Genomic DNA, 13383 nt, shown 5'->3' with positions numbered 1-13383 from the left:
TACAAAAATAACAAAAAAAAATACTAATAGACTTCTATCAGCATCTATCCGTGATAGACTTTTCTATAATAGACTTCTATTGACCTCTATAAAAAAATAAATAAAATTTTGCAATCCCTAGATTTAAATCTATTTTAGGTGATTTTGGGCTATTTTAAATTATGAAATAAAGTGAAAATAATTATAAATCAGGATCTAAATTGATAAGAAAAAAAATCAAGAACGCTTCTTTGACAGTTAAAGAATCCAAATTTAGCAATTTTCTCTTTTACATGCAAGGAACGAACAAAAAGCCTCGATGAAATCTTACATGCAAGGAACGAACAGCACGCAGCAGAAGCAAAGGAAAGAGGTCCAAAAGTGGCAAAAATATAATAGCAAATCTAACGGCCAAAAAATATATCAAAATTCTTCCACAGTTGGATTTTTTTCCCCTATCTTGATTTGTTATTATTAAGGAATCACTATAATCACAAGCTTGTAAGCCTTACATGAATGTTGTTTATGGAAAACTCATACCTTGTGGGCAGGACCCGTCGCTTTGGACCCCTTCGACAACCAATAATTTTACACGTATTTTTTACTGTCACTTGCTGAATCTTTCTGGAGCCAAATATTTTACAATCTACTTAGCTGAATCTTTCTGCTACCTCGCTTGGAGCGGAGCTTCCGAGAGTGTAGGGTTGATGATCAGCGACATTTTTCTTGCTAGGATGGCCGCATTTGGTCTCTGCGAAGTGCGTGCTGGAGCTCAACAACTTGCAGCCTCTGTTCGAGCGGCAACAAGTTAAGCTGTTCGGGAGTTAGATTCAAAACTTGTTGCAGTAGTACAGACTCGACATTGTGGGGAAGCTGGTGGAAGACCAAAAAACATAAGTGCTAGTTTATTTCAGGTTGTGATTCAGAAGATCAATCAATCAACTTCACCAGAAAGCAAAGATCTTGCCATAGTGATGAATGGAACTTACTCCAAGAGATTAACATATCTAAGTAGAAAATTCATAATCTATAGGAACAAGAATTTGAAGCATGATGATTTGGCTATGAATCCAATTACATAGAAGGAAAATGTTGATGTTATTGAACTAATACTAATTGATGTTATTGAACTAATACTAATGGCCATACAAAATTCTCAACCCACATCCATGATGCTATTATGCCATGAGCAATTTGGGTTAGACTTGGAACTAAAACAAGATACTCCAGTGAGAATTCACCTATAGTAATATGAACCAGATGTTTCTTAATTCGCTTATCAATTATCTCAGCAAGAGTTTACTAATTTTCCTTGATTTGAGCAATTAAAATTTTATCTGTACTGTTGCTCTTATGAATGAAAGTAGTTGTGGTTCATACTTCATCTCACTGAGATAGTTTTATGCTTTCAGGATTAACCATTGAATTTAGTAAAAGATAGGATAAAGATCATACAGTTTGGAAGGGCAATTGGAAAAATATATATATATAAACCTTGCATTGATCATTTTCTTGTAGCGTGAGTTCAATGTGACTTTTTAGCTAATTAAAAGTACTTCTAGTGTATTCATTGAAAAGTGATTTTGAAAATTCTAAGAATGTTTAGATAAGTAGCATGTCATTTAAAATCACTACCCTTTCTAGAGATCTCAAACTCAAGCTCATTCTAAATACGTCAAAATACACTTGAAAATACTACTCTAATCCTTTATAATGCTTAGTGAGTCTAATTTCTCAAAAGATAAAGTATACACATACACAGCTCTTCTACATGACGAGCATTGCGAACTAGAAAAAGCCAATTCAGAATCAAACAGAGAACTATAAAGAACAAAATCAGATAGAAGAATGGAAATTGCAGCTAATGCTATCAATGCAACCAAATTATTATGAATAAGAAAGTAAGTAAATATTTTCAATTAATAAATCAGTACCAATGAAGTTGGTTTCTCAGAGTGTTGCGTTCCCGCCAGATTGGGATCTGAGGAAATTCCAAGTTGTCCAGATCCATTGGTACCTAGTGATGCACTTAGACCTCCTGCTGAGAAAGGGCTGCCTTTTCCATCCTCTAATTTTATTTGCTTTACAGGCCGATTAGTTGTTCCTGAAAAGCCGTGAAGTACATTTCTTTTACCATCCACACCAAGAGGAACTTGAGAAGACTTATCAACATCACTGCCCACAATCGGAGATGCACCATATGCGGTGGAGGGTCCAGGCTGTTATGAAAAGCAAGTCAGAAACAAGAAGACAATACCTTTAAAGAGAAGGGGGGAACAGAAAAACGAAAAGATTTAAAATTTAAATATTAAAAAAAAAATTAAAAAATGACTTCTGAACCAAGGGGAGCAAGCTCCAAGTCTTTTTTAGATACTACAGAGGATCTTATTAAATTTTTCGAGCTAGCAGCAGGTTCCTTGTTTGTGTACGGTTTTGATTTCAATTACCCTCCCCGACCTTTGACTCTTTTGAGCATTCTTTTGAGCATTAGTCTCTTTTTCATTGCTTCTCTTCAATGAAAAGTTACGTTTCTTGTTATTATTAAAAACTAAAAAGAAATAAAAATGAAAATAAAACTCTTGATAGTGGTTTGATGGTGGTTAGTAGCTTTGAAGGAGTTGAAGAAACTTCTTTATTATCTAACTGGAGTTGTTTTGGATCTCTTTTCCAGAGTTGTCATTTGGGCAGCTGTGCCGGTTATGCCTTCAGATGGTCAGATTTTTATCTTTATTGGTTTTTTGGTCATGCAGTTTTTTTCTGAGATATTGGCTGATTCTTCCCCGGATGCTTTGGTCTTAAAATTTGTGTTGTGACTTTTTGTAACTTATGGGGTTTTTACTTTAATGGTTTGCTGGTTTGTTCTTCCACGTTTGTTCTCTTTTTTTCATATATGAATGAAAATTTTGTTTATTCTCAAAAAGACAAAGAAAAAAGGAAGAAATGATAAGTAAGCATATAAACAGATAATAGAAGACTACAAACATTGTTAAGCAAAGCCTCATTTATTGATCATAAGGAGTTTCTCATTAAGTGGACACATACACATAGAGAGAAATAAAACATCAACGTAAAAGTTAGTTGCATTATTGTTTCTCCTCCACATTTGCATTGAGTTAAAGCTTAAAATTAACTTGTCATTCTATCAAAGGAAAACTTCACGGTTGGGAAGCAACTTTTGCTATTATACTGGCCTTACCTGCTCTCCAAGTAAACTATAAAATGAAAAAGAAAAAGAAAAAATCCTATAAAAACATTGACACCTATGCTCTAGTTCTAAGAAAATTATATATTAAACTACAAAATGAAAGGTTTTTTTTTTTTTTGTGTGTGTGTGTGTGTGTGTGGGGGGGGGGGGGGGGGGGGGGGGGGGGGGGGGGGGGGGGGGGGGTGTGGCGGGGGTGTGCCATATAGTAGAACCTGAAAGTCTGCATCTGATAAGGAAGGATGAGGCAAAAGAGAAGGTTTAGCTTCTGGGTTAGCAATATGAGCGTTATGCCCAGGAATTAAAGCCCCACCATGCCCCGAATATTGTTGAGGAGGACGCATATGCTGCTTTAAAGAAGAGGAGGTGGGCACCTGAACCTGTTGCCTAACAGATATATTTCCCTGCAAACTTATGGAAGGAAGCGACGAGCCTCCAGGTATTCCGGTCAAAGAGCCTTGTAAAGCGTGTGATGGCTGAATTTGAGATTGAAGTGGAGGCCGGGATGCAGAAAACTGATGGGGAGCCAAAGGATTTTGGGGCGTGAGAGACAATTGAGTTTCTTTTTTGGGTACAAAACCAGTTTGCATCCTGTTAGGTGCAAGAGGGGGTAGCCCTGGTTGAATTTGAAGAGATGATGGCTGACCCTGCTGAATTTCATGCAAAGGAAGCCGAGTATGAGTCGAAGGTTGCCATAAATTAGGCTTCTGCAACTGCAACAATCAAAGAAGGGGAATGGTGCGTGAGAAAATCTTAACAGTTATAAAGCACACACACAAATGATAATAGTAGTAGTAGTAATAATAACAATATGGGCGGTGAAGAGAAATACCACTTGTGGAGTGACCATTCCAAGCATTATCTGTGACTGCAAACAAATTTACAGAAAAAAGGGAAAAGAAAGATGTTTAGCTGACGTTGCATACAAGAAGAGTTGTAGTCCATGAAATTGGGAGGAAGAAGAAAGTTGTCAAAGAAATAACTAATAAGGTACAACTGAAAATATAAACATATTGCAGGACTCGTCTTTCCCAAATATTTATTTGAAGTCTTCTCGCTCCCTTTCTCTCTCTAAACAAAGAACTATTTTGATTCTTACAACATTGGTTTGCAACCAAAATTTAAAACAAAAATTGGTTCTGAGATTAGGACATAAAGAAGCTTTAAGGCATAAAAGTTAAAAATACATATATATATATTAAAAAAAAAACACTAACAGCAAAGAGCAGCTCAACTTAAATCTGATGAGAAGGTTCCAGGTGTGCACTTCGCATAATAGTATTCTAGAAGCTTCACATAAGACAAGTTCATCCAATTATGTCCTTGCAAAATTTTCTTCAAAGCGGAAAGAGAGGGTCCTCTAGTTAAAGAGCCATCTGCTAAAAGAAGCGTGTGTGACCGAAATGTTCTATAAAGGAGTGTTTCTTTTGCAATTAGATCTTTTATTCTATTAACATATGACGCACACTAGCAATGAGGGAAATTCCTTGCACATAATTAAGGGAGCCATTGAAAGGTGATTAACCAAAAACGGCGACCACCCAAGCAAATGAGAGGCAAGAACACTTTCAATTCCCCTCAAAGCCTTCTTTTCTTCCACACTTAACAAGTGCTTTGATTGGTCTGTCTCGATCAAAGAATTAAGAGCTGACACTTCTGGAGATGTCATCTTCCATAAAAAATGCCAAAAATAAAACGATGTTTCTTATCTCAACGATATAATTCCCAATCTAGGGGATTCCGGTCGTTTTAATTTTTCTCAATGAAAGCTTGGTTTCTTAAAAATTTGTAATTCACACTGATGTGCACATCAACCTATAAAACTTAAATGCATGCGAAAAAATAGGAGTGAGTGCTTTATATATGTGCATACACATTCTCAACATCATTTATGAGGATGAATGACGATCATGTATGGTTATGATCTACGTTGGTTCCCTTGACATCTACAAAACCAATTGGATTCAACCAGCTTCCTTCAATCTCATATTTTATTCATGTCATAAAGAACTCCGAATAGATTTTTCTTTTCTTTTCTCCAGCTTATTGTTAACCAAATAACTATTAAAGTAGAAACTAGCATAAACATGGTGGCCATATATGATGTTGGTTCAATCCATGGTGGCCACCTACCTAAGAATTAATTTCCTATGAGTTTCCTCGAGACCTAAATGTTGTAGGTGAGACGGATTGTCCTGTGAGATTAGTCAAGGTGCGCGGAAACTAGCCCAGATACTCACAGATATCAAAAAGAAAAAAAAGGATTGCATATAGAAGTTGACACATATAGATAATAAGGTCATAAGAGTAAGCGAGCATAAATTCATCAACATGTCTTTCATGCAGAGATATTGGAATTGGACACTGAACTGAGAAATAATTAGTAGGAATTAGGAAAATAATATTCTACAGAAAAGGAAAGGGGAAAAAAGTCGGGGAAAAAAAAAGAAGAAGAAAACAAGATATTATGGAGGATATCCACGCTTGAAGAAACTACAAAGGAGGAAAGGTAAATAAGTACCTGGAAAAGAGCTTTAGATAATTGTGGTCTTGCCAGCAATAGCTGACGAGCCAAATCCTTGTTTTGTGTAGCCATTGCCTAAGTCCAAACAACGTACCAATCAACAGGAGCCCTTCGGAAAAACAAGGAGAGAGGAGGGAACATACTCAAAAGGTTACCTTTAGCCCTGACATAACTTCAGTAAGCTGACTCCTAGAAAGTTTAGCCAGATGTAAAGTTAAAGGATCATTGGGCATTGTTGCACTCTGCAAAGTATTCTGACTAGACGCCGCTTGTGCACCCCCAAGGGATCCGGCCATGACGGCTGCAGCAGTTATAGCTATATGAAGACCAATTGGTTGATGTTGACTGGATTCCCCTTGGGGTGTTGGGCCACCTAATTGTTTTTAGCATCTTTAATGTTAACACAAAACTTAAAGAAAACGGTCGATAATATTGCATAACCCATAAGGCAAGAAAACATTTAAGATGGAGAAAACTAACCAGCATTTGCAACCAATCCAGGTCCACCACGACCCTGACAGAAGGCATGAAAATTGTTCAAATCAAATCATAATTAACATGCTACACGTAGTCAAGATATATTGGTGGAAGGGCACATAAAAGGAAATTTTTTATTTTTCAAAATATTCTGATTTCAAATGCATAGTTTCAGCAATTTGACAAGTCATTTGATTGGAAGGGAGCCTAATAATAACTGAAGAAAAAGTAGATGCAGCTGAAGACTCAGTTGAGTATTTGATTTTTGGAATATTTCCTTTGGATTTATGAATTCTAGATGGCTTTTATAACTTCAGTTTTTAACTCGGAGGTATACTTAACAAAAGAACTTTTCCAATAAAAGAAAATTACCAACTAAATTTGTCTTTTGACCTTTTCAAATAAAAACATTAGTTCTATGTAGAACTTTCAGTTTCAAAGAAAAAATACTTCTGGAAGGACATTGGCAACATTTGGAAAAAAAAAATCCTATCGTCGAAAAATTCACAAGTACCAATATATATATAGATAGATAGATATATTTGTAAGAAACCAAACTTTCATTATGAAAGAATGAAAGGAATACAAGAGCACACAAAGGAGTCCAACAAAAACAAGAAGGCCAACAAATATGAAGGGCAAGAGGGAGCCCAACAGTAACAACAGAAAGAAGCTCCAATCTAGCAACAAGATGGCAAGATAATAATTACAAAAGAGTATATTAATCGAGGCTAGTAACGAGTCGTTAAACCTAGCCCCCTCCCATCTATCCTCACTCAATCTCTCCACCTCCCTAGAAAACCTATTAATCCTCTCAAATATTTTTATTCTAGTAAATACATGTCAGAAGTCAGGAAAATATCACAATCTTCTATATAGATAGATAGATAGATAGATTGGTATAATCAAATTCAGAAATCTAATCCAGGCATCCAAGAAGGTTACTAAAGCAATCCAACATATATTTGAATCCATTTTGAACATGAAAAACAAAAATATCAGAGTAAAGACTGCAAAACAGCCTCCTTGGAATCTGTTTTTTCAACTACTGGTTGAAAATTACTCTAAGCAGAGTAATGAAAGGAACCTCCGAGGTTTTAAAAATTAAATCAATTTAATATTTACAGCACATTCCTTGAAAATATTGGTAGCGTTGTAATCCAAAACCCCCCGATGTAACTAGCTGGATGGACAAGAATAGTCAATGAGTCAAATTGCAAGAGGTTTCACCTGTTCTCTATTTCTGTCTGCCCCCTTGTCATTCTCAGCAAAATCAACTCGTAACTGCCGGCCATTAATTTCATAACCTTGAAGATTACGACGAGCACTCAATGCTGTTTCTTCATCCTTGTACTCACAAAACCCATAGCCCTTTGGTTTTCCAGTTTCCCTATCGATAACTAATCTAAAAAAGGAAGGAACCATTAAATTTAACTTTAAAATAGATTGGGAAACAATACCTGAAATGATAAATTAATATGTTATTCAAATTCCTTTTGGATAAGAGACTTGACGTTAGAAAACAATGGTTCTCATGATTGATGTCCTGCACTTGGTTTATTTTCTTTTTCCTTTTTTTTTTTTTTTTTTGGGATAGGAAACTTAGAAGATAAAGATTTTCAAGAATGGCGTACTGGAGTTAATTAAAAGTTACAGCTTCCATTGTGCTCAAATTCCAAAAGTGTTACATTAATTCATTTTTTACAGAATAGAGAAAGACTTCTTATCATGCACACTATACCATGACAGAACATAAAAGGATTGTCTATCTATAAAGAGATATAACAGTACACTACAATTTTAATCCAAGTATACACTGGCATTCCACTACACCCCCTCAATCAATCAGACCAGACATAGGCAAATTATCAGTCATGCCATAGATTTAACTAGAGAATATACATCACAGTCGATAAAAACCAACCATCTTTGGCAACTGACCTAAAGAAAACAATTAAGAACCGAAGGCTCAGCCCTTGGCTACCTTGGCAGTGGGCAGACAGTAGACAAAACCTAGAAAAACGAAGGATCCTATTCTAGAATGGCATAGCCACTTAATCTGCACGAGATAGACAATGGCAGAAGTAAAGCCCCGAAACAAAACATAGAAGAGGAATAAGAGAAACAGAGGTACAAAATCCACGCACAGAGGAGAAAACGATGAAGGCTAGAAAGTAAAAAGCAAGGAAACTACAGAAAGTTCAAGGAGATTTTAGAAATAATAATTTTTTTTTAAAAAAGAAAATAAAAATCAACTTTACGGCTTCAATCTTCATTTTAGATCCTAAATTTCAATTCAATATACATTTTAGATTCATTTCCCGTAAAAAAAAAAAAAAAAAAAAGAGCAGAGAACACAGACCTGAACGACACTACAGGCCCACTTCTTGGCAGATTTCTATAAGCTGCTCTTCAGTAGCATCATAAGGTATATTCCCAACTGAATTAAAATTTAACAACACAATAAAACGCAAAGAAAACCACCAGAAACCAAATCACCAAAAAGAAAAATTCAATCGCGGTCCAGATTATAAAAGCGAAGAACAATTTAGAGCAAAACAAAACGAAATAAGAAACAACACTAAAGAATCAGCAAGAATTACAACTCAAATCCGTCATTCTCAACATACACGAACAGCTCCCCATCAAATCAAAACGCAAAAACAGAGAAACAAAATTAACAATGAAAAGAAAAAAAGAAGAAGAAGAATACAGAACACACCGAAAACACAACGATGCTGAGAGGAGGCCATGAATCAACAGAGAAGAAGAAGAAGAAGGTGAAGCTCTGCTTCATCTTCTTCCTCCTCAGCATAGTTTTTAAGTAATCCGCTCCCAGTGATGCACTGCAGCTCAAAACTGCACAGAAGCTCCGCAAAAGGAACGCAGATCAATGGAGTTCGTAACTGAACAACGGTTCGTCTTCAAGAACAAAGATTTTGGAAAAAATCGAATGAGAATTTGAAGATTCCGAACAAAACAACAGCGACGGCGAAGAAGAAGAATGAAACGTTCCGAGAAGATCCTGTTCCAACCAGATTTAATTTCAGAGGTCGCCTCTCTTTTTGTAAGTGTTTTGTTTCGTTTTTTCGTTTTTTCTTATTTTTTTCTTTTTAAAACAAATAATAAATTTTGGGGCTTTATATTCTCTCTTTCTTATTAGAGACGAAAATAGTCTACGATTTTAGGTTGTTTTCAAATATTATAAAATAAACCAAAATATATATAAATACAGTAAAATTTTAATGTTGATAGTCCACGATAAACTAATGTAATGATAGAAACACATATGGTAATCTATCAAAAGCATAGTGTAATATTTTGTTATTTATTTCAATAGTTCTATCATTTAAAATAATTTTTTTTATAAACGTTGTTTTCAAATATACGAGAATGATGCATATTAAATTCATCGATGGTTCTCCATTTCACTCCAATCACATAACAAAAAGAATTTAAAAATATTTATAAAAATAAAATAATTTGACGTGACACATTCGCCTCCCAATGATGTATTGCAGCTCAAAACTGCATAGAAGCTCCGCAAAAGGAATGCTGATCAATGGAGTTCGTAACTGAACAATGGTTCATCTTCAAGAACAAAGAATTTGGAAAAAATTGAATGAGAATTTGAAGATTCCAAACAAAACAACGGCGACAACGAAGAAGAAGAATGAAATGTTCCGAGAAGATCCTGTTCCAAACAAATTTAATTTTAGAGGTCGCCCATCTTTTTGTAAGTGTTAATATTGTTTCGTTTTTTCGTTTTTTCTTTTTTTAAAAAAAAAATAAATAATAAATGTTGGGGCTTTATATTCTCTCTTTCTTATTAGAGATGAAAATGGTCTGCGATTTTAGGTTGTTTTCAAATATTATAAAATATATCAAAATATATATAAATACAATAAAATTTTATTGTTGACAATCCACGATAGATTAGTGTAATGATAGAGACACATATAGTAATCTATCAAAAGCATAGTGTAATATTTTGTTATTTATTTCATAGTTCTATCATTTAAAATAATTTTCCTTAATAAATGTTGTTTTCAAATATACGAGAATAATAATGCATATATGAATTCGTCGATGGTTCTCCATTTCACTCTAATCACACAACCAAAAAAAATTAAAAATATTTATAAAAAATAAAATAAAACAATTTGCCACATGACACATCTGCCTCCCAGTGATGCACTGCAGCTCAAAACTGCACAGAAGCTCCGCAAAAGGAACGCAGATCAATGGAGTTCGTAACTGAACAATGGTTCGTCTTCAAGAACAAAGATTTTGGAAAAAATCGAATGAGAATTTGAAGATTCCGAACAAAACAACAGCGACGGCGAAGAAGAAGAATGAAACGTTTCGAGAAGATCCTGTTCCAACCAGATTTAATTTCAGAGGTCGCCCCTCTTTTTGTAAGTGTTAATATTGTTTCGTTTTTTCTTATTTTTTTCTTTTTAAAACAAATAATAAATTTTGGGACTTTATATCCTCTCTTTCTTATTAGAGACAAAAATGGTCTACAATTTTAGGTTGTTTTCAAATATTATAAAATAAACCAAAATATATATAAATACAGTAAAATTTTAATGTTGATAGTCCACGATTCACTAATGTAATGATAGAAACACATATAGTAATCTATCAAAAGCATAGTGTAATATTTTGTTATTTATTTCAATAGTTCTATCATTTAAAATAATTTTCTTTATAAATGTTGTTTTCAAATATACGAGAATAATACATATTAAATTCATCGATGGTTCTCCATTTCACTCCAATCACATAACAAAAAGAATTTAAAAATATTTATAAAAAAATAAAATAATTTGACGTGACATATTCGGCTCCCAGTGATGCATTCAGCTCAAAATTGCATAGAAGCTCCGCAAAAGGAACGGTGATCAATGGAGTTCGTAACTGAACAATGGTTCATCTTCAATAACAGAGAATTTGGAGAAAATCGAATGAGAATTTGAAGATTTCGGACAAAACAACGACGATAGCGAAAAAGAAGAATGAAATGTTCCGAGAAGATCCTGTTCCAACCAAATTTAATTTTAGAGGTCGCCCATCTTTTTGTAAGTGTTAATATTGTTTCGTTTTTTCGTTTTTTCTTTTTTTTTTCTTTTTAAAAGAAATAATAAATGTTGGGGCTTTATATTCTATCTTTCTTATTAGAGATGAAAATGGTCTGCGATTTTAGGTTGTTTTCAAATATTATAAAATAAATCAAAATATATATAAATACAATAAAATTTTACTATTGACAATCCACGATAGACTAGTGTAATGATAGAGACACATATAGTAATCTATCAAAAGCATAGTGTAATATTTTGTTATTTATTTCAGTAGTTCTATCATTTCAAATAATTTTCCTTAATAAATGTTGTTTTAAAATATACGAGAATAATAATGCATATATGAATTCGTCGATGGTTCTCCATTTCACTTCAATCACATAACAAAAAATAATTAAAAATATTTAATAAAAATAAAATAAAATAATTTGCCACGTGACACATCTGCCTCCCAGTGATGCACTGCAGCTCAGAACTGCACAGAAGCTTCGCAAAAGGAACGCAGATCAATGGAGTTCGTAACTGAACAACGGTTCGTCTTCAAGAACAAAGATTTTGGAAAAAATCGAATGAGAATTTTCAGATTCCGAACAAAACAACGACGATGGCGAAGAAGAAGAATGAAACATTCCGAGAAGATCCTGTTCCAACCAGATTTAATTTCAGAGGTCGCCCCTCTTTTTGTAAGTGTTGGGTGCAAATTTATCTTTCAAAACTAGAGGGAACCAACTTTTTGGTTGAAGAATCCCACATTGAAAAATTTGGTATTGGAAGTCTCCTTTGTAACCTTGTGTTTTGGGTTTGGGCCCCAATGGGTACCTATGTTTTAGATGGAGTGAGGAGATAGACCAATGTGGGTCAGACCTCGCGAGCGTGTGTGATGATTATTTTTAATAAAAAAATACTATTTTATGTTATTATTATTATTATTATTTTAACAAAAAAAGGGAAACGGTCCATTGATTATTTTTAAAACGGTCCGTTGATTATTTTTAAAACGGTCCGTTGATTATTTTTAAAACGGTCCATTGTTTTATCCTGGGGACGACGTGGCAATTTTCAGACCTGCTTGCACACTTGAACAGAGCCGCGAAACGTCTTAAAGAGAGCGAGCTCCGCGACTCAGCNCTGCTTGCACACTTGAACAGAGCCGCGAAACGTCTTAAAGAGAGCGAGCTCCGCGACTCAGCCTATAACGAGTTTCTGTTTTATAGGTTTTGCTCTTCGCTTGACCGTCATGCCTTGACGGTTTTACAGTTTGTCATTCTGAGGGTCCTACTATTTCCAACAATTTTAAGACGTTTCCACATCTTCAATGGCCCTCAGTAGCAACAATGAGATATCTGACCTCAACCGTCCATTCCGGTTCGAAGGAGCGAACTTCGAGCGGTGGAGCAAAAGATGTTATTCTTCCTTACCGTCAAGAAAGTTGTCGAAGCTTGTACCAGTGCTAAGCCAATCGTCCCTTTAAAAGAACCAATTGAACAACAGATAAAAGAAGTTGCTGACTGGGAGGAGAAAGACTTTCTATGTAAGAATTTCATTTTAAATGGTTTGACTGATGATCTTTATGACTACTACAGTACAATAAAGACGACAAAAGAGGTCTGTGATGCCCTGCAAAAGAAGTATGACACCGAGGAGGTCGGGTCGAAGAAATATGCGGTTAGCTATTATCTCAAGTTCCAGATGATGGATTACAAATCCGTGGAGGCCCAATCCCATGAACTCCAAAAGATAGCCCACGAGATAATTACTGAAGGCATGCCTCTAGACGAACAATTCCAAGTTGTTGTTATTATTGATAAATTGCCCCCCTTGTGGAAGGACTTTAAGAACACTTTGAGGCATAAGACCAAGGAGTTCTCCTTAGAGAGTCTTATAACCCGACTAAGGATCGAGGAGGAAGCCTGGAAGCAGGATCAGAGGGAGGAAGTGAACGCAGTATCTAGGAAACCCGCCTCTGTCGTGGTAAAATCTGACCAAAAACCTAAGGGGACAAAGAGGAAAGGTCAGAATCGTGGCTCCAGCAACCAGAACCAACAGAAAAAACAGAAGCCCCCTTCAGGAGTAATGCTAAAGTTCCTCTGCTTTAATTGTAATAAATCTGGGCA

The 13383-nt window shown here is 35.0% G+C and overlaps 1 protein-coding gene across 1 annotated transcript; it reads right to left on the bottom strand.

The window, feature by feature from the left end:
* Nucleotides 1-349: 349 nt before the first annotated feature.
* LOC120075700 (cleavage stimulating factor 64) lies at nucleotides 350-9281 on the bottom strand. The gene is given in 11 exon segments (XM_039029319.1): nucleotides 350-852; nucleotides 1914-2198; nucleotides 3397-3894; nucleotides 4014-4049; nucleotides 5703-5780; nucleotides 5861-6078; nucleotides 6186-6219; nucleotides 7413-7587; nucleotides 8545-8566; nucleotides 8569-8622; nucleotides 8905-9281. Coding segments are annotated over 11 exon segments (1575 nt in total). The 5' UTR covers nucleotides 8936-9281; the 3' UTR covers nucleotides 350-708.
* Between the last annotated feature and the right edge of the window lie 4102 nt (nucleotides 9282-13383).

The sequence above is a fragment of the Benincasa hispida genome, chromosome 4, assembly GCF_009727055.1.
Source record: "Benincasa hispida cultivar B227 chromosome 4, ASM972705v1, whole genome shotgun sequence".
Classification (NCBI taxonomy): domain Eukaryota; kingdom Viridiplantae; phylum Streptophyta; class Magnoliopsida; order Cucurbitales; family Cucurbitaceae; genus Benincasa; species Benincasa hispida.
Note: the sequence above shows the minus strand (reverse complement) of the source record. Positions and strands in the feature narration are given on the sequence as shown.